At 40.8% G+C, this 20079-nt stretch overlaps 1 protein-coding gene across 1 annotated transcript in view; it reads right to left on the bottom strand.

Annotated features, from left to right (window-relative positions):
• The window catches only part of srcin1a (SRC kinase signaling inhibitor 1a), a 114776-nt gene that overhangs the window by 33543 nt on the left and 61154 nt on the right, over nt 1-20079 (bottom strand). The window contains exons 2-4 of the mRNA XM_085454676.1: nt 12623-12652; nt 11368-11729; nt 5195-5221 (exon numbers count right to left, since the gene is read on the bottom strand). Coding sequence (XP_085310802.1) covers nt 5195-5221; nt 11368-11729; nt 12623-12652 — 419 coding nt within the window. The remainder of the gene's footprint in view (nt 1-5194; nt 5222-11367; nt 11730-12622; nt 12653-20079) is intronic.

The raw sequence follows: 20079 nt of genomic DNA, 5'->3' as shown, positions 1-20079 counted from the left end.
GAGGGTTGGGGGATCAAAATAAACCCTGGAGATTTTATTTACGTTTCCACTGTTTTAGGAAGCAAAAGTTGTGATTGAAATGTTGAAACGTGCTTTCGGTGTTATACAAGCTGTTTGATGTGAGTCTTCTGCTTAACTAAGAAGCTATGATTAGCAGACTGGCAACACTGGTGAACAGTCATCCCAGCTCTGAGGTAACAGCAGTATAATTCTTGGGCTTCGTGCACTTGCCAGACTACTATGTAGGCTGGAGTTATTTATACATGACCTTACGTCAAAATAGGCAAAATAAGCAGTTGTAATTTTTACACTTTACAGGCTAAACAGTAAAAAGGTTACTTACTGAGCTAAAAGGTACTGATTTGTAGATTTTTGTTACTTTTTAGAATGAACCAGCGTAGTGAGGTGTGCTACTGATAGTGATGTTTTCATATATACTTTACATACATGAGACGGATAGCAATCTTCTCAACTAACTCTAGCATATTTCCTAACTATTACATTTTTTAATGTTAATTTTTGCTAGACTATTTGTAGACTACACTTGACGTTCTAAATGCCAATAAAGAAGGAGGATGATAAAAAGCAGTTTTTGGACTCTGTGCTTAACAAATTCAGGTGTTTAGCCAACACAGAACAGGTGCTGAACCAGCCGTCTAAATGAAATATTACTCAGTAAAAGTAACACCCAGGAGCTGATTTGGCAAAGAAATGCAGCTTTTTCTATGAATGGGAATATGAGCAACTCTGAACTACAGCTTGACTCATTCTAGCTGTCCTTGTTAGAATATAATTTAAAAGCGAAATAACCCACTGAGCTTTCTAGGAAATGGAAATGGGAGAGTATGATCCTGTATGTCTGAACTAGCTTTCCTGTCATCTTTTTAAACCCAAATTTACCTCCTTATTCACCCTGTATTCTCTCCGCAACTCCTTTCAACATGCTGCAAAAACAAGACAATGAAATCCCCATGTATGACTGGGTATAAGATTACTGCCGCTGTTGTTACATGTGGTTTTACTCAGATCGTCTTATTACAACAGTCCCCAAACATTGACTTCCATATTGGTGGTTTATGTGATATGTAAACTGAAAATGTCTCACTGCGGTAATTTTGCATTGTAAATAATATATGTGAATGCACCATCTGGTCATGCATCTGGTGCTGCTAGAAATGCCAGCGTTACATCACGGTGTTCACAGCCTTTGAGGAAAACTGGTTTTACCTCCTCATTTTTCCTCCACACCCTCCCACCGTCCACCCCCTTCCCTACACCTCAACCTTTTCTTTTAGACTTTTTCCAACAGCACTCAATTACTGTTGCAATCTCCACACTGCTATAAGGGCATTGCAGAAGAGAGGAACAAGAGGAGAACAGGATGATCTTACATGTGAATAGAGTGGAAAGTGGGACAAGGCAACCTAAGGCTACAAACTGCATTAAACTCATTGCAACCTCCCACCATGTCTTTTCTTGTTTCTTGCTTGTAGACACTAGCATGCGTGCATACACACAGACACACACACACAATGGTCTACTCTGCTTTAAGGTCAAAAGCCTTGTAGCCTTGGTATATGGCTTTCTATGTTTGGGGGAGCATTTCTCATCAAACTCCATCTTGTACTTCAGGGTCGTCTTATTTAGACTGCAAACTAGTTGTCAGATTTTTTATCTCTTCTTCAATAAAAATGGTGAACTTCACTTCAGCCACAGAATGTTTTAATCAGGCATACTGTAATTATACTTCTGGGGCGATCAAAAATTGAATGCATCTGCAAAGTTATCTCTCTGTGAAGATTACATTTAATTTAAACCCTGAACTTGTTTTCTGATATTGTGCTCAGTTTGAGGTGGTTGATGCCTGATTAACTAACTGCCTGAAGGTTCAGTGATCTGGCCATAAAAGTGAAGTGAGCTTGTTTTAAAAATTCTGGAGTATATTTTGAACTTGAACTCTCTGTGTCCTTATATATTCCTATTTTCCTCTTGCTCATAACATAACATGTAGAATGTGAATAAATATGAACCGTGTGATGCACAAGCTTAAGTTAAGAGGAGTTCATGTGCGAGGTGTCGGCATTGGCTACGATACAGCTGAGCATCCAACAAGACAAGAAAATGGCTGAACACTGCTGTAACAGTCTAAAACCAGAGGCTGGCTTATTACATGATGGTTGCTGCCAGCCTCTTTCTAATCTTTTCTGCAAGAGCAGTAATTCTCCTCTTAAGTGACATTAAATTCTGTTGGATTTGAAAATTACTATATATAAAAATGCCAAACACAGCTTGATGTGAGTGAAGCCTTTGGTTCCCGAGGTGTAAAATCTTTAAATTGCAAACCTCACACCTTGTCCACATCTCATACTTTTTGCCCCCCACCAGCTTATTTTGTTCGCCCCTCCTAATAATATCTTTATCTTCCCTGGATGCTTCTGTGTGTCTTAGCCTCCAGTGATATGTCCTCATTTCCCACCTTTTATCCCCTGTCACTCATGTGTCCTCCTTTAATTCTTACTCGACTGCTTTGTGTGAACATATCTGCTTCCCCCTCAGTCTCTGAGGCCAAAGCCACATCCAGGTACATCTCTCGTGTTGTTTCTGTCTACATCTTGAGCATTTTTAATGTTTTTCCTCCACCCACAACCTGGCTCTTTTCCCACACAAAAAAAAGTTCACAGCTCTCACTTTTAGAAAATGGAGAGAAAACAGCCCCCTAAATCGATCCATCTCTCACATCCATTTGGCTCTACTTGCTTTTTTCCGTTATTATAGCTTTTCATCTTTTCACACAGTCCCCCAATACTCTCAGAGTCCTTTCTCTTTAGAATACCAGGAATCATCAATGCATGGAACAAAATGCTTTGTAAAATTGCTATAAATTGTAAGTTGTTGCAATAGGTTTGCTTATAAAAGATAGTGATAATAACGCAGTGTTCCTCAAGACACCATATTATAACTGAGAGTGTTAGGTGGGTTTCTGGCCGAGAGAAACAGCAGTTTTGAAACTTTGACAGTTTCATTTCAGGGATATGTTCAGTCATGCATCACCCACAACTTGTTAATTAGACTTAAAAATGTGTCTATATTTAGCATGCTACAATCCAATAAGATCCCTGGAAAACATATTTATGCCAAAGATGAAACCATGAGTGTATGCAGTCCTTATACTACTTCCATTTGGGGGTTTAATTTGAGCAGGGAGGGTAATTCAGGGAGAATTAGCCTTAGATTAGAGATGATAGCATGAGGGAGCAGGACATGGCTTTCAGAAGCTCTAGTGCAAAATGGAGAAAATTGAACAAGATGAGGCGCCGACATACAGTAAAAGATGTCAACAACAGCCTCTGTGTTAAAATCTAAATATATGATATCTTTAGATTTATGATCACTTGGAGTATTTTGCTTATTTCATTTGACACTATATTAATGCTGCTGCATCTCTGGAACAAATCAATAAATTCTCTCTTTCTCACTACTGTGTTATTAAAACAACCTAATTTAGTGCAAAGCTGCAAAACAACAATACGTGAATAACAAAAAAGCAACTTGCACTAATAAATGCAAAGAAATGAAAACAATCTCTAGTAAATCACTGATAAAGAAAATGTTAATCATGAACTACTTTGACTAAAGAAGAGTTGATTAATTTTAGTTTTTTTCTAAAGCTTTTCTTCTAAACACTTCACAGTTTGTATAACGCAGCTTTCAGTTTCTCATTAACGGTTGGAAAAAAACTAAACATCCCTAAAGGTCAACTTGACTTTGGGGAATACCGATGAGCATGTCATGGCCTTCATTGCTAATCAAGAACCCACATTTTCAAATGCAAATATAATTATTAGTTTCAATTATTATTATTTTGACATCATTTTAACATTTTCATTGGGAATGAGCAGGATGGATAAGATTAGAAATGAGTATATCAGAGGGCTAGCTCAGGTTGACATGATTTGCACATGTGCAGAGGAGAGATAGTGGATATGTTGGGTAACAAATGGATAAAGGATGTTGAATGTGGAGCTTCCAAGCAGGAAAAGAGGAAGATTCATGGATATAGTGAAGGAGGACAAAGGGTTGGAGGCAGATGAATAGCATTCTCAGTATTTCTGCAGAAAATCTTTCAGTCTTGTTATTTCATTTCTCAAAAGTCATAATTGGTTCAATTGATTATTTCAAATGCTATTTTTCTTCCTCAAACACCCCCGAGCTTTGGCAGCCCACCTGTATGTCCTGCAGAGTTCAAAATCGTTTACTTGTGTGGCACATTTATGTGACAGACAGAACTCTAAATTCATGTTATTCAGAATAAATTAGTTGTGGGAATAGGGGATAAATTGCTTACCCTTCCCCAAGGGTCAGGGCATTTAGCCATTGATATTTAGTGACATTTCCACCTGGTCCAAATGATGCTGAGAGCACAGACTGAGGTCAGAGTACAACTCAGACAAGCCCTGGGCTCTTCCCTCACACATATCAATACCTTCTTTAACCTCTTCTATTTAGATAGTACAACTCCCTGCCTACCACTATGATCTATAAAGTCAGAAAGTGATACACACAACCTTGCATGCAAGCCAGCAATTCAGCGTAAGTGATTTATACAGTCAATATCACTGCCTGTTCTCCAGTGTATATAACCCATGTTTTTCCTTTATAAACCTGTGGATAAAATACATTTAGCATCTTTAGCCATGACTCAAGCTTCTGTGCTAATGCCAAAGCATTATTTCAGTAATGCTTGAGTAGCACATCTGAAATGCATTCTTAATGTCTCACTCAGTAATACGTCAGCAGTGTCACATGGCTGCTATCCATTAATGCCAGCTGACTGAGGTATCATAAATCCAGAGAGATTCATCTTCTGCAGATTAAATGGAGCGGGAGAAGTTTAAGCTGTTGCCACCCCCTGACACCTCTGCCACCACACACACACACCCACACACACACACACCCATAAAGAGACAAAAGTCTCACACACATGCACACACACAGTGCACAGAGAGCCAAGAGATGTCAAGCGAGTTGGATACTGAAGCCAAAGTAGCATGGAGATAGGCTAGTGATGCCTGAGGGTTGAAAGTGATGCCACAGCACAAAGCACACATAGACACATTCAAATGGACACACTAACACACACAACGGACAGGAAAAATGACAAACACACAGGGACACTTGAACTAGCAGCACTGACCTTAAAGCTCCAGTAGTTGGGCTGTTGCTGTGAAGTTTCAGGAAGGGAGACAGAGAGAATAGTTAGATATTTATGTCTCTGCTTATAGCTTAAGTTAAATATAAACAGAATATTGCGCAGAGCAAAGTAAACTAGTTACAAGACAGAGTCACGCTGCAGGCCACAAAAAGTTTTGCATTTTCCTCCAGAAAGCGTCATTTGAGCTCATTAATATTACTGACAGCCTCATCTAATAGGGCTCTCTGAAGTATTAAATGATTGGTGTTAATGCAAGTGGTCTCTGTGTTTTGCAAGCACTGGGTTCCAAGCAACCCACTCTGTAGCGGCAACGCTGGCCTCTCTCCCAGACTTCACCACCACAGGCAACCGAGCACTCTGCCTCCCGCTTGCCGTCTCCTGTCTCATCCATTCCCAATCCACCAGCTGCGCTCTTTTCATCAGAACCTCGAAATCTCACCTGCTTATTTTCGCCAGTGCATGCTGTATTTCTCATCTGTCCATTTGCCCTTCCTGCTGCTCTGCCACATACTAAAAGGCGCTCGCATTTTGGCAGAGGTCTCTGGCTTTCTATAAAGCCATAATTACCCCACAGTCAAATCCAGGCCAATCCACTGATGGCTCCAAAATACCTTAAACTGACATGGAAATTAAAAAAAAAAGATTGCAAAAGTCCATGAATTTTAATTCTAATCCAAACTGTTATTCTTGTTCTTATTCTTATCTGCAGGCAATTTTCAGTCCATTCAGTCCCCGTTCTCCAGAACCCACATTAGTCTCCTGGCAGATGAATTTTTTTCTTTTTCTTTTTTTTTTAAGCGACAAGTTTTGATTTATGATAGTTGGTGGTTTTTCATTACCCGCCTCCCATTCTAATACAGTCTCAACAAAAGCCAGATTATTTCTGTAAACACGAGAATCAGGGCCAGTGATTACTAACTTATTGCAACCCAAGCTTTCACTTAGTGTTCCCTCACTCTTTTTCAGCTCAGGTGTTTCTGTCACTCCATTTCCTTCCGTCTTCTCTTTTCGTATCGAGATGCAACTGTTTGCTTGGCCTTGACACAGAATGAAGTGCTATAATTAAATTAATACAAAGCAGTAAAGTTTCCTGGGCAAGAAGGTAGCAGCAGTAAACCACTGTGTGCTGAAACCCCCTTTGCAGCTCTTTTCAGTCAGTATACAAGGTGTTTTATGGCTCTGATGAAAACAGGAGAGGAAAACTTTAAATGTTTTGTAGCTACTTTACATAAATGAACAGATAATTATTTTATATTATCAGTTTTGAATTAAAGTGTGAATCTTGAACGCCACACCAACAAAAAGAATTTAAAAAAAATAAAAATCACAAATGCACTAAAAAGACAATAAATGCTTTTTACTTCTAGAGCTATTCTACTAAAATTTTATTATTCTAATGATGAATTATTATTATTTTTCCCAGTACTTTGACTTTTTGCATCAATAGCACACATGATGGCTCGATGGTGTAGCGGTTCACGCCATCTAACAAGCAAAAGATCCCATCCCAGGAGGAGACAAATCCTTTTGAGGGTGTGTCAGGAAGTGCATCCAGCGTAAAAAAAAATATGCCAAATCAAACGTGCCGAGTGGGTCCCTTGTGAATAAAGGAGCAGCTGGAAGCAGCCACATCTACAGCACTCACGGAAATCATGTCTATATGGTTACCTAAAAATAAAAAGTTGCCAGAATAGCAAAATTTAATTGATTTTTTTTAGACAGAAGATACTGTATATACACACAAACAGGCTGGAGAGGGGGGAGCTAAATATCAAAATACATTTCCATGTTTCCCTGATATCTACGCCGCACTGATTGTACACTTCTCTTGAATAATAAAAGTCCATTTAATATGTTTAATAGGCTGCTGAGGTCCCGATAGACTCAATAGACTCAAGGACAGCTTTTACAACAGGGCAATGGCCCTAATCAGTGCAAACAGCTGACCTGATTGACTACCTCCCTGGACTTTTTTTGGGGGGGGGAACAACAATAACAATAATAATATTTATAAAAAACAACGTGCAACAATAATTAATGTGCAATAATAACAGTGTGCAATACACAAAGACTTATTCTTCATTTTATTACTAAGTTAAGTTACTGTGATGTGTTGTGTTGTGTTGCATATAGTGCCAACGTGCGACAGTTTTCCAAGTTCATCATACTATTGTACTATGTATGACTGTACAATGACAATAAAGAGTTATCTTATCTTATCTTTAAATCAGCATGTAGTTTGGACTCAGCATTAGTCTTGGGATCGACTGCACCAACCTACCAGAACATCCCAAAAAGGGAAAAATATCCATAGCTCAGAATATCTGCGCCATTCATTACAAATCTGTGTTTTGTTATATATGATAGACAACAGCTTTAGAAGGCTGCTCTAAAATTATTCAGGTTTCGTGAAGTGGCTGCTGTCTTTGAGTTCATCTGTGCTTGTCTCTTCTTTTTTTATACTGCATCTCCACTATATAGACAAAACCTGCTTGGAGCTTACACAGTATAGAATACAAAAATGGTTTAATAATCCTGTGATATGGGCCGAACAACAGTAACAAACTAACCACCTAAAAAATGAAAGACTGAAACCTTTAAATCTCACTCAAAGCATTGTGTGCCATTTTGTTATTTTATTCTCCAAGTAATGTTTTGCTAGTGTAGAGTGGAGTTGTTCTAAGTATAATTTTAAATGTGTATGACTGTGCTTAGGCTCACTGGCTCTGAGACAAGTGGGACGCAAATTTATATGGCGCTTAATCTCTACCCACGCTTCTTTTTCCCCGTGGTATATAAATTTCTACCAACATGTCAAAGCAGTTGCTAGAGAAAATGACTCTTTGGTGTGATGTCCCCTGCCAAACTCTAATGCCTTATATTGTTGCTGTCCATAGAAAACCACTCATCTTCAAAGTCCACAGGATTAAATTAACCAACATTGGTGATAATAAAGAGAAAACTCTTTGTGGATGATTTTAAAAAGTTCTCGTTGTTCACAGGAACACACTGGATTTGTAAATCATCTGGTCAAAAAGCAGACTCTCAGTTAGAGATTGAAGGTCAGTGATAAAGTGGGTCGCTTTTGGGGATATGCCAATACACAATCCTTCAGGACTGGACTTAAACTGAACTTCAATACCTGATCATGAGTCCATCATTTATTAACTGTAGCCACTGAGTTTTGTCCTTGACAATTTGTCGAACTGACAGGAGCTCAGGGGCAGCACCGGTGCATCATAAATAATTGCTGTTCATTTGTTCTGACAACCTTAATGATTTTATTTTCCCACAAAGCTGAATGACTCAGAGGCTTGGCTTTAATGGTGCAGAAGTGATTTGTGGTCTTGTGTGTCTGTCTCTTCCCAGTGTTTCTCTGTTTGTTGCTTTAATGAGGCTAACTCACACTAAAGTAAACACATTTTTATTGTTCTTTAACCGTTGCTCTGCTCTGACAGCTGCAGATACACTTCACTTGGACTTTGATTTGCAAATATTCGAATGTGAATGTGAGAGAGAGCAAACTGGAGAGGGCTTATTTCAATGTAGATTATTTCTCTTTAGCAGTTCTCCATGCAGGCAATAATCACTGCCATTAAAGAACATCTTCTGGGAAGAAATCATATTCAACACCTTAGCCTATAGTGCCAGTCGTTATCACTCTAATCCCAGATGAACAGATGACAGAGTAACTCTTGACTGTAGCTCTGCTACTTAGCTCAAATCTACACATTGTCATTTTTTAACTTCCACTTGAATTAAATAGGCTGCAAGCCCCACTTAGACAAAATTACTGATAGATGTTTGAACTTAGGGCTGGAGGGTTAAATGCATTTTTCACTGCAAAGTTAAGACATCTATATATTTACGCATAAGCTTGTGTTTGTGCACTTACTGGGGTTAACCACAGAAATCTAACAGAAGGACTTAGTCTCGCAGAGTGGAGCGCTGCATTACCTGACCTGCATGTAAAACAGGCTGCACTCGCTCCACCCCTCCTCCACCTCTGTCTCTTTCTCATGTCGTCATCCTCTCTGCACCCCCGCCCCCCTCAAATCAACCCTTCTTACTCTTTCTCCCTCGATCCTCCTCCAGTCCGGTGTTGTGTCTAAACATCACAGCAGCTTCTCCGTCTCTCTCTCTTAAAAACGCACACATTAATCAGCAAATTACTGCTCAAACAGAGACACAAAGGACGCTGTGAACAGCTTATACATCAGCCCCCGTGTAGCTTGCTTTGTGAGCATATGCACGCCGTCTATACAACCACAACAAGCACAACAGGTATGCACTCTAATCCCAGCGAGCACATGCCCTCCCAGAAACACACAAACACACAAACTCTCTGCGGCAGCCTCCAGTTTCCAGTCTCATCTCACCTGCAGTGCACCTGTGCCTGTCCACCACTCCAGTCATCCCAGGCTGTTCGTCAGGTACAGTGAATCCTCATCGTGCTTTCGCCTGTCTCTCCCTCCCTGAGCTTCTCTTACCCACCTCCCTCTCTTTCACTCAATCTCCCTCTCTCGCTGTCTCGCTCTACAGTTGCACATGCGGCGGAAACTCTTTATTTAATACATTACAACACCAGCCGATTAACTCCTTCGCAGATGGGTGGCTGGGTCCTGCTGGTGCTGGCTAATTGAGCAGTGGGCTGCTTCACAGGCTGCTGCGCTCCTCTCCAGCTCCTCCTCCCACCCTCCCTCCTTCCTTGCTGTCCATGCTCTGCAAAACCACAAGATGACAAGAAATCCTGGGCTCTGCTGCTTCCTTGCCTGAGTGAAAATGCCCTGTCACCTATGGATCTGTCCACTCCACAGGCTGACACTTAATTTGAGAAAAACACCTACCTTGAGCTTATTATTCCCCTGTCTCTTCTGGATTCATTGCACAATTCATCCCTCTCTACACAACCTGACCTTTGCAATGCGATATCCCCACCTACCATACATGGGAGAGGTTACCAAGGCAACTACGGACTCCACCTGCCGTTCAACCACCCTCCCGCTCGCTCGCTCACTCCGTCACTCTCTTTGATTCTTTCCCTTCGCCCCTGATGTGCTTTTCTTGTCACATCATTACACTAAATCTACCCGGTTTTAACACAGCAGCTGCACTGGAACACAGAGAGCATGTTTCTGCGTAGTGTGTGTGAGACAGAGAGCCATGAAACTGGTCAAAGCATGAAGCACATTTAGAAAGGGGAAAACAAAAAGCGAGGAGAGCAGAGGAGAAAGATTATTTCGATGTGTCCGCACCTTAGCAGAACCCCTGCTCTGGTCTGAACCCCTCTTCTGAAGGCGGCACCATGCTGAGTAGCATCCTGTTGCAGCACCTCCGGCTCGGTTCTTTGATCTTTGTATTTTTTTAATCAGGGTTTCAACATTTTGTGCTAATTTGAGAGGACATCTCTCATCTTTAACTCTATGTAAAGTTTTGCTACTTCTTCAAGAAGTAAAACAAAACAAAGCATTTTATAATGACACCTGTTACACCTACAAAACTACCTGACGCACCTCTTTCACGTCTTTTCTATCTAGGTCGGTGTCAAACTGCGTGCTCGTTTCACTGTTGATATCACCAGCAAGATGCTTGTTTTTTTACCATTTAATAATCCATTTAACTCCACCTAAGTAATGGGGCATTCTGTGTGTACAGACAGCATGGTTTTTTTTTTTGTTTTGTTTTTTGGTGATGTCACCCACTGAGAAAACAGTAGTATGTCCTGAATTAAAAGCAGCACCTGCCAAAAAAGCACCATAAATGGAGTAAAACCCTGCAAGCTGGTTCAAGGCAAGCAACTTGAGCTGCGCTACGTCATACAAACGTAACATGACTCACGTCCTGCTGTCGTATATCAATAACACTGTCCCCATTTGATGGTGTATTTATACTTTTCTCTCCCTATAACAAATCAGTGCTGCTGGAGCCCTGCACCCACCTGTTGGCTCCCCTATCACTCCCAAATTTCTGCGCGTGTGATATTTGTGGGGGAAGAGATGTTCTCTGGGCTAAGATACCAAATTCTAGCTCTGCTGCTGTAATAAATTAGTCATTTCAAGCTTGAGTTGTCTTTTGGAAGTATCTCTGGAAATGGCAACAAAGTGAAAAATAGAAACAGTCGCAAGTACATTAACTAATAAATTAATATTAATTACTTGTTCTCTTGCAGATCGCTCTGATGTACCCCTCATGCTGGCGTGGGAGGGTGAGGGCGACGGTGGGTTGTGGTGAGGGCTGTGGTGTGGATGCTGAAGCTGCTGCTGCTGCTGCTGCTGCTGTTGTTGGTACTTGCTCTTCAGGTGATCCATGAAGGCGTCCCTCTTGCGTTCCATGTCAGCTTTGTGCAGGTTGGTCAGGGCCTCCAGGCTCTGCGCCGCACTGACTGTGTGCCGGTGCTCAGACGTATGCACCAGACCAACATTGGAGAAGCGCCGAGCATTGTTCCCCAGCGTCCGGTATTCCCGTGGATATTCCAGGTCATCTCTTGAGATCATGTGACCGCCAACACGCTCGGGATCTAAGAGACGAGGAAAGGGAGGACAAAGGAAAGGGAGAAAGGGAGGAAAGAAGGGTGGGAAGTATGCAGGAGAGAGGTGAATCATCACCCACACAAGCATGCAGAAAGATTTTAAGGTGGAGACGTACATACACACAGCAGGCACACATAGGTGGAAACAAATGAAGCAGAGAAGGAGAGTGGAAATATAAGGTACAAGAGAGAGCGAGAGAGAAAGAGAGAGAGAAATGGGATGGGATGTTAGACTATTTGCCACCAGGACAGAGCAGTTCCTTGCAGAATTATTGATTTCAAATGCTGAGGGAAGAAAAATTAGAAAAGTAAAATGCTTCTGCGGTACATCAAAGGAAGAAGCTCAAACTGAATTTGTTTTGCTGGATATTCCATTGTGATATGCCTGCTTGTCATCTTAAGTGGCTTTCATTGTTTTCTTGGAGAAACAGTGAAAAACAAACTACTGAAAATTGAGGTGATTGAAAGTCACATGGGAACATGAAGAGAACAGCATTTTCATTTCTCTCACTGTTCTTGTCCTTCCTCACCAACTCCGGTCGATCTGTGTGAGCATGCCCTCCATCCCATAACCCCGTGAGACATTTTCTCTACATATTCTTACTGTCTCTGCTGAAAGGTACTGATCCGGCTGTCCATTTTTAAGGAGGTGCTTCAAACTGACAGCCCTTGGCCTTTTGTCAGCTCTCTAACTGACAGACAACACAGCCCAAGGTGGAAGGAAAGAAAAGGACAGAAAAGGAGACAGTTGGAAGAAGACAGTGCGATTACACACATACACACACACACACACACACACACACACAAATAATTGTGTGACTTGAATCATGAATGAATGATGGTGCGATAAAGAGCAGAGAACCTTTCAACCAGTAAGTTACCTTGCTTAGGAAAACAGGCCCCAGCGTTGGCTAGAAGAGAAACATGCCAAAGGTTAATATATGTGTTTGTGCACAGATGTGCAACCAAACACACCAGAACACATGACCATCAGAAAAGGGCTATCAAGAAATGATAGCACTTCGTCTGAATTACGATAAGTTAATGCATTATATATGCATTGTGATGTATTCATAAGGGTTCACATATGGTGAAATGGCTTTCTATGAATGCTAATAGTGTCTGACGGTAACTTGCAGAATGGTGAATGACTACAATCATGAATTTTACACAGAAATAATGTTTCCTAAAACTCCAACACATTTAACTCTAACAAAATATTAAACGTCAGCAGGTAGACAAGCATTTTTCTTTTCAACTCGATAATAAAAACTAATATTATTTAAAGTAAAAGCATGAAAAGTGCTGAGGCTTAATAGGGCTGAATGAAGTGCACCATATGTACATTAAATTCACATCAGCAACATTAGCACGAGCTGAACAAGTGAGCAGCGGAGGGAGGCTCCTCGGGGCAGAAGCAACAAATGGACTGTTAATGAACGCACAAGTGACGAGAAAGCCGGCCAGATGGAGGCTCCGACGCTCTCTGGTGGAGAAACCTTAACACAGAAGGAGTCTGTTAAGAGCCGAAGGTCTGTGATCACTCCATGGCAGCTGCAATCAAACCGTGCACTCATTGTGAACCCATTTCTCACTCTCTTCGTTCGCCGAAAGATTCTGCACTTAAGTGTGAACTGCTGTCTCAACACCCCGCCCTACCACCCCGCACGTTATGAAGTGCTGATAAACTGAACAAGCAAAAGGCAAAATGGACTGACCTCCGAGCTAATAGCATTAGCATTGAGCTCTCCACTGCACACCAAGGCTGACGGCCATACTCATTTGGCCCCCTCTCAGTTTCCCAGATCTCTGGTTTACACCTCATTAGGCTGGAGCTTATTGTGCATCAGCTAACAAGGACCTGACTCAAGGGCCCCATTACAATGGCTGGCAAAGCTGTGCCTATGTAGTATGGCTTATTATGCAACTGAGTAGCAGCGTTGACAGTGAAAAGCTGAGTACACTAGGCTGCCTATAGACAGGCATAAAACTAAGAAGAGAACGAAACATCAGCAAACATTTATAGTACAGCCAAGAGTTTTATAGAGTCCTATAGACTGACTGTGAAACTTTTCACAGTGAATACCCCCTCAAAAAACATTTGGCTCTTCGAGTGCCATCATTACAGCCAGTATTAAAATACAGTAGATATATAGTATATCTACTATAATTAGATATATAGTAATAGTATTTTTACTTGAAGTTAAGACAACACATGGGAAAACGTTTTAAGGGTAACGAGGGCTAAATCTACAGCAAAATACAAGCACTGGTGGCAAGCCCTTATTAACTGTTAGCTAAATAATTCAAACCTCTTAACAACAATAATGCATCAGTGCTGGTTAATGCCTGGAAAAAAACATTTAGGACATTATCACTACACGGTTGTTCTCTAGAATGATGGCGTAAGCAACTAAACTGGCCTGTATATGATTTTCTTTCTTTCTCCTGGAAATTAAGTTTAAAAAGTGGGGATAATTTTATGATACTCCTTTGCTAGGCATGTTTTCACGTCTGATTATCAAGAATCTGTCAACTACAGAGGAGTTTCCTTAGGCTTATGTATCTCAGGGAAACAAGATGAGTGTAGAAATGTTTCCTATCTTCAAAATGAGTTCAACAGATGTCAGATAATTGGAAATTCTTTAATATCAGGTCTGTATTCAGACCAATATGCTATGTGGCTGTGCATATGTTTTAGTAAGATTTTATGTCATAGCAGAAGTCAAATGGCTTGCAAACGTCAGCCAAAATGACTAACTCAGTATTTCTTTGTAACACTCGTTTCAAATCCAACCCAAAAACTTTCCAAACTGCAGTTTGTGGATATTCTTTGCAAAGCTGTACACAAAGCCCTCCATCTTAAAAACAGCGGGAGTAAAAGTTGTGTGGGCAGGAGCGTAAGAATAGAAAATGGAAACAGGTTATTCATCTTTACTTTCGTCATTCTCAGCCAATATATTTCCACATAAGCTGGCAGACAATAACCCTGACAGCCAAAACAATCTGTAAAAGCCCATGCAATGGCAGCATCATTTAAACACACATAAAAAGACGGGTTGGGGGAGGATTTCTAGTGTACACTATATAACAAGAAAGCACTTTCTGTCACAAAGTCTGGGTCTGCAGCGCACCAAATTGCAACTACAAAGCGCCTCCGGGAAAAGTTGCAGGATGTTGGTCAGCTAAAAAACAGAGGACTTGAATGACAACAGGAGCCTGCAATGAGAACTGATAAGATCTGTGAGCCCAATGAGGCCTGAGCTGCATTACCAAGATAGAGGCCACAGTCAAGTGCATTAACCTGTCTAAATAAAAAGAGCCTGCTGCGGCAAGCTCAGAGAGATAACACAAGACAAACAGAGGAGAAGAAATTACAATCCTGGAAAAATAGATACTATAATACAGTCCAAAAAATCCCAACAAAAAACAACTAACAACAAATGCAGCCTGATTGCACAGTCCAACTCCAGTGATGTTTCTCCCGGTTTATGCAAAATGCATGAAGTCTGAAACCATCTTCCATCAGTGAAGATTTTTCTACAAATTACAGATTATGCATAAAAAGAAAGTTGCTTAAAAAACAGGGCTCATACTAGTCATTTCCCCCCCATAATCACCTCATCCTCCTTAACGTTTCTCATCTATCTTTAAACGTAGGCAATTTCAGTTTCTGATGAGGTATTTGCCAAACCACCCACAAAAACTATTAAGAGACATACATGCATAATATTAATCTCTATCACTACAACCAAATTCTGGACTGTATACGAAAACGTGTTCTTACAGCCACCCACTGAGCTGGAGTTTCAGCTCAGGAAGAGAACTTGCTACTCATCATATGCAAAGACATATGGTATGGAGAATCAGGAGAAGGGGTTTGGATTCGCTTTTTGCTGGATTTGGAAGAGGCAGCCTGTGCAGCTTTATATTTTCGGGATGTTAAACATGTGGGTCAAAGAGAGCAGGGGGTGTATGAGAAGTTTTAAGTCCCACAGCATGATAAGAGAGCTGCAAGGTGCAAATAATCAGAGCTCTGGATTCCTTAATAGTTAAATCTAATTTCACAGGCACTTCAAAACACTTGAGTCTGCACATATTGTGCCATATGCAGGTGCAATTTAAGGCTTCTGAATAAGCATTGTTTGAGAGGATACAAATATGAATAAACATTCTTTTGACATAAAAAAAAAACCATGATGCTTGCAGTTAAACAGTATTTTGGAGATGCAGTTATTGATAAATGTGGAGCATTTCTCCTTTAATCAATAATCATTTGGTCTGCACAATGTCAGAAAAAAATGAATATTTCTGTTATCATTTCCAACAGTTAAAGGTGATATCTTTAGTTTTCGAAAGTACTCTGGTGAAACACTAAAGAAGCTAAAATGCTATCATCTAGCTAAACAAGTTAATCAGTAACTAACTGAGGGATTGCTTGTCTACTTATTTAGGTGGCAGTAAGAAACAGGAGGAAAGAAAGCTATTTTTCCTATCTGTGAAATGTGAAATAGTTAAAGTATGAAGTATTTTCTAAGTTACTTTGTGTCTGAAATCTCTGGCACATGCTTTTTTCTAGTGTTTTTCAATAGTCTCGACTGTGCATTATCAGACAGCAAGAAGCAGAAGTGGCAAGAGGGAATAAATTAACGAGTAAGTGTAGCAATAGCTAAGAAAAACTCAATCATCTCTTCTAATTGGCCCTCTGGCCCTGTTGTTGCTATCAAAAATATTTTTTATAAGTGAAACTTCTTTTGATTTTTGAAGTAAGTATTTATTTTTATAACTCAATGTCCTCCCTATGCAGACGGTTGGGAAAACAAGGCGAGCACTTCCCTGTAAAGGCAATCTAATTTACTGCTACCAAGGCAAAGCTCTTTGCGGAATGCCGGCTGCGGCAGGACAGACTAGTTGATTATTAAACCTGTGAAAAAGTGGGGAAGATGTAAAATTAAGCAGAAGTAGGTAAAAAACTGCAAATTGCAAATCCGGCTCGTCTGTTGAGGCTAAAGGCAAAAGGAAATTTGCAAAGCCTAAAGCTGTTAGCAATTTTAACTCGGTGCACTCCAGTGGGAACACTTAAAACAAACAACCAGAAGGAAAGAAGGGCATGTCAGGATTAACTATAACCTCATGAAAACCCAACAATCAGGACATTATAAACCCTGCAGGTCACAACTCAAGAAAGAGGCTATATCTCCATAATGAATAAGCCGTAAAAAGAGTACTGTGAGCTGCATTATCAAAGATAGAACAAGGGTGGTTAAAAGTCAGGTAAGGTTAAGATGAGGTAAAATGCAGTCGCTACTGATTTTCCAACTGCAACAAGTGACTTGTGTCACAGTGATTGCAAGCTGTCACACATCTTGAAATCTACCGTAGCTGATATGAAGGCAACCATTTGAGTTTCATTGAATACAGCGCCAAAAAATGACTATGAACTTGTAAAAATAACCCCCCCTTCTCTCTTCTCTTGCTCTCTCACTGTTTGCGTCTGCTATACACTTAGAGCGATCAGGCTCCGGGTTAAAACACACACACACACATATAACCCAGCAGGCATGTGCTATTCAGTTTTTTCTCTCCATTAAGGTAATCTCTAAAAGCTCAGAGGCACTGCTGTGCCAGGAGAGGAGAGTTAAAAGGGGTGAAAATGACGGCTGGGCAGAGAGAGCAAGCCATCAGGAGAAAGTCAGCCTGCCTGTCTGAGCTGCTGGATGGAATAACAGGCCAAGGCAATCATAAGGCTCCAGACAGCCTCACATATAACTGACAGAGACAACTGTAATCTGTTGCGCCACACAAAGCGATGGGGGGGACGCCTACTTGATCATTAAAACATGTACAATACAAAGCAACACGCCCATCTTTTCACCTTTTGCCCTCCACTGTCTATCTATTATCTGTGCCTCTCTCCCACCCACAAACCCAGCAGCCTCTAACTTTGTTTCCGTGTCAAACTTGGGAATACTACAGAGGCAGCCAAGTTAAAATTGCAGCAGTAATGTGGATCCAGCAAAACACCTGTTAATACACAAAGGCACACAATCGAGCAATTAGAGCACGCTACGGCTCCTCTGAAACATCTCCGGGGCCGTCTGTGGCTGCAAACGACAAATGTGTGTGTACTCAACTGGAGGATGAATGCGAGAGATGGAATATAAGTGTGACAAAGACATTCTGGAAGGGGAGGAGAGACCTGGGGAGAAACAGGTGGTGGTAGCTAGCGTATTGCATCTCTTTGTTTCACTTATCGTTCTGGTAAAAGCTGGCTGTCTTTTTTTTTTCTTTCAAAAATAACAGCAGTCCAGCAGCAGGTGAGAAAGCCTCTTAATTACAGCCTGTTGTCGAACCCGGTCAGGCAGCATGGTATTGCCACTGGGTGTGAGGAAGACACTCCAAACACACTACATTACATCAGTGCTGCTACATTTACCTCACTGGGGAGCTCTACAATAGGTTGCCAGATGGAGACAGGCAGGTGTGTTAGAGTTAAGAGAGAGCTGATGAAAAATACGTTTGGCGAGAGATACTTCAAAGAGCTGCAACCTAACCTCGAATCTCAACAGTGTTTTAGCTCATTTACAACAGCCAAACAACAATTTTAAGTAAATCCACCACACAGTATGTCTGGTTGCAGTTACAAAGTTTGATTTAAAGTGTGTACATCACCAAAACGATCCTTAAACTTATCCTTATAGGCCATAAAGAGACACTTTGGGAAAAGATTTTCTACTTCTTATCAAACCAGAGTGCGATTAGAAAATTACATATTTTAATTCCAGTAAATCAAATCTGTAAATTAAGGAGTAAATAGCAACCCTATACCAATGAGTCCAGTCAACACGGACTGTGATTGAACTTGTTATAAAAATCCCCCGGCTGCACTGCTGCCAAATGAAGCAAATGAAATCCTACAACCATTTTAGTCACAGCAGTATGAGGCCGCCTCTTCACTGAATGTGCCACGCTCAGTAACCTTCGAAGGGTCCAAACCACCGGAGAGGAGATAGAGATACATATAAAAACTAACAGTGAAATGAAATTGATAATATTATGGTGACAACTGATAGTCTGGGTTTAGAGACACATTACATCTCGAGTAGAACGCTAGAAAAAAACAACAATAAAAAAACCCAAAGAGGACATTGTACACTCTCAGTATGAATGACAGAGATGCCCGAGTCATCATAACATCTTAAACAAGCTGCTGCTGACAATACAACCTCTGGCAGGGCGATGTAATGAGATTGGCCCGTTGCCACATATACAGTGTATAAACACTGGGCACAATCAGCTGCACACACATAGCAGAGCTTGGCACAAACTGGTAGATGGTGTAGAAATCTGCAGACCACCTTTTAAAGTATCTGCATGGGTCCATCCTGTAAATGATGATGCATTATTATAGCTAATAAGATTCCTCATTGATCGCTGTTGCAAATGTGTCTTCCTGACTGATCATGCCCACATGGAGATCAGAGTACAGTTTCAGTAACAGAGGAGTAAATGGTTCAGGTAAGTTTCTTCAGACATCAGGAATGTGGACTCCAGTTGAAACGCTAAAATCCAGGTCTATTTTCTTTTCTACTGATTTAAGGAGGAGTGTTAATGTATAACCACAATGACCTGACTCTACTGTATGCAGAGAGCAAACAACAGGAATTGTGTGGACCACATCTGGTTTGGTAGAAAAGGTCCTGTATACACTTTTCTCTCGCTTACTACACTCTCTAAGTGGCACCTGAACAGTTAAATACCAAATGGAGTTTTTGCCTTGTCCCTCTAAAATAGCATGATGCAATACACTGCTGAGCCTTTGAGTCAAGTAATGAAAGGAGCAACAAAACAAAGCATAAAAAAACAGCATCGCCTGTGGCCTTATCCAACTGTTTTTTCTTGTTTTCATTAGACGAATGCAGCACACTGAACTTTGAAACAATGGACGTCACTGCATGCGGAATACTGAATTTCCTTTTAAGGATTTAAAACAATCAGTTATTTTCCACGGCTGCATTTTCCTTTTCTTAAATTCATAACTGGGTGCCAATTTAGTTTACCGATTAGTAGCAGGTGACCCAAATGCTAAAAGGCTATAATGCAGTTGCCTGGGTGTGAATCGGCCTCAAAGACAGTCACTGCAAGTCTTCCCCTGGTCTTTCTCACATTCTTCTCTTTGCTGTTCTATCACAATAAAAGCCAAAATGTCTCAACTTTAAGAAACCAGGTTCTAGGTTTGAACCCACTGGTCCCCTCAGGCCTTTTTCTGGGGATTTGGCGTGTTTTCTTATTGCATGCACTGATTCAAGTGGAGTCCAAAGAAAGGTCCTCAAATTAG

Source organism: Copadichromis virginalis, linkage group LG4 (genome assembly GCF_057382275.1).
Source record: "Copadichromis virginalis isolate Kocher_CV1m ecotype Utaka linkage group LG4, C_Virginalis_male_GT1.1, whole genome shotgun sequence".
NCBI lineage: Eukaryota > Metazoa > Chordata > Actinopteri > Cichliformes > Cichlidae > Copadichromis > Copadichromis virginalis.
Note: the sequence above shows the minus strand (reverse complement) of the source record. Positions and strands in the feature narration are given on the sequence as shown.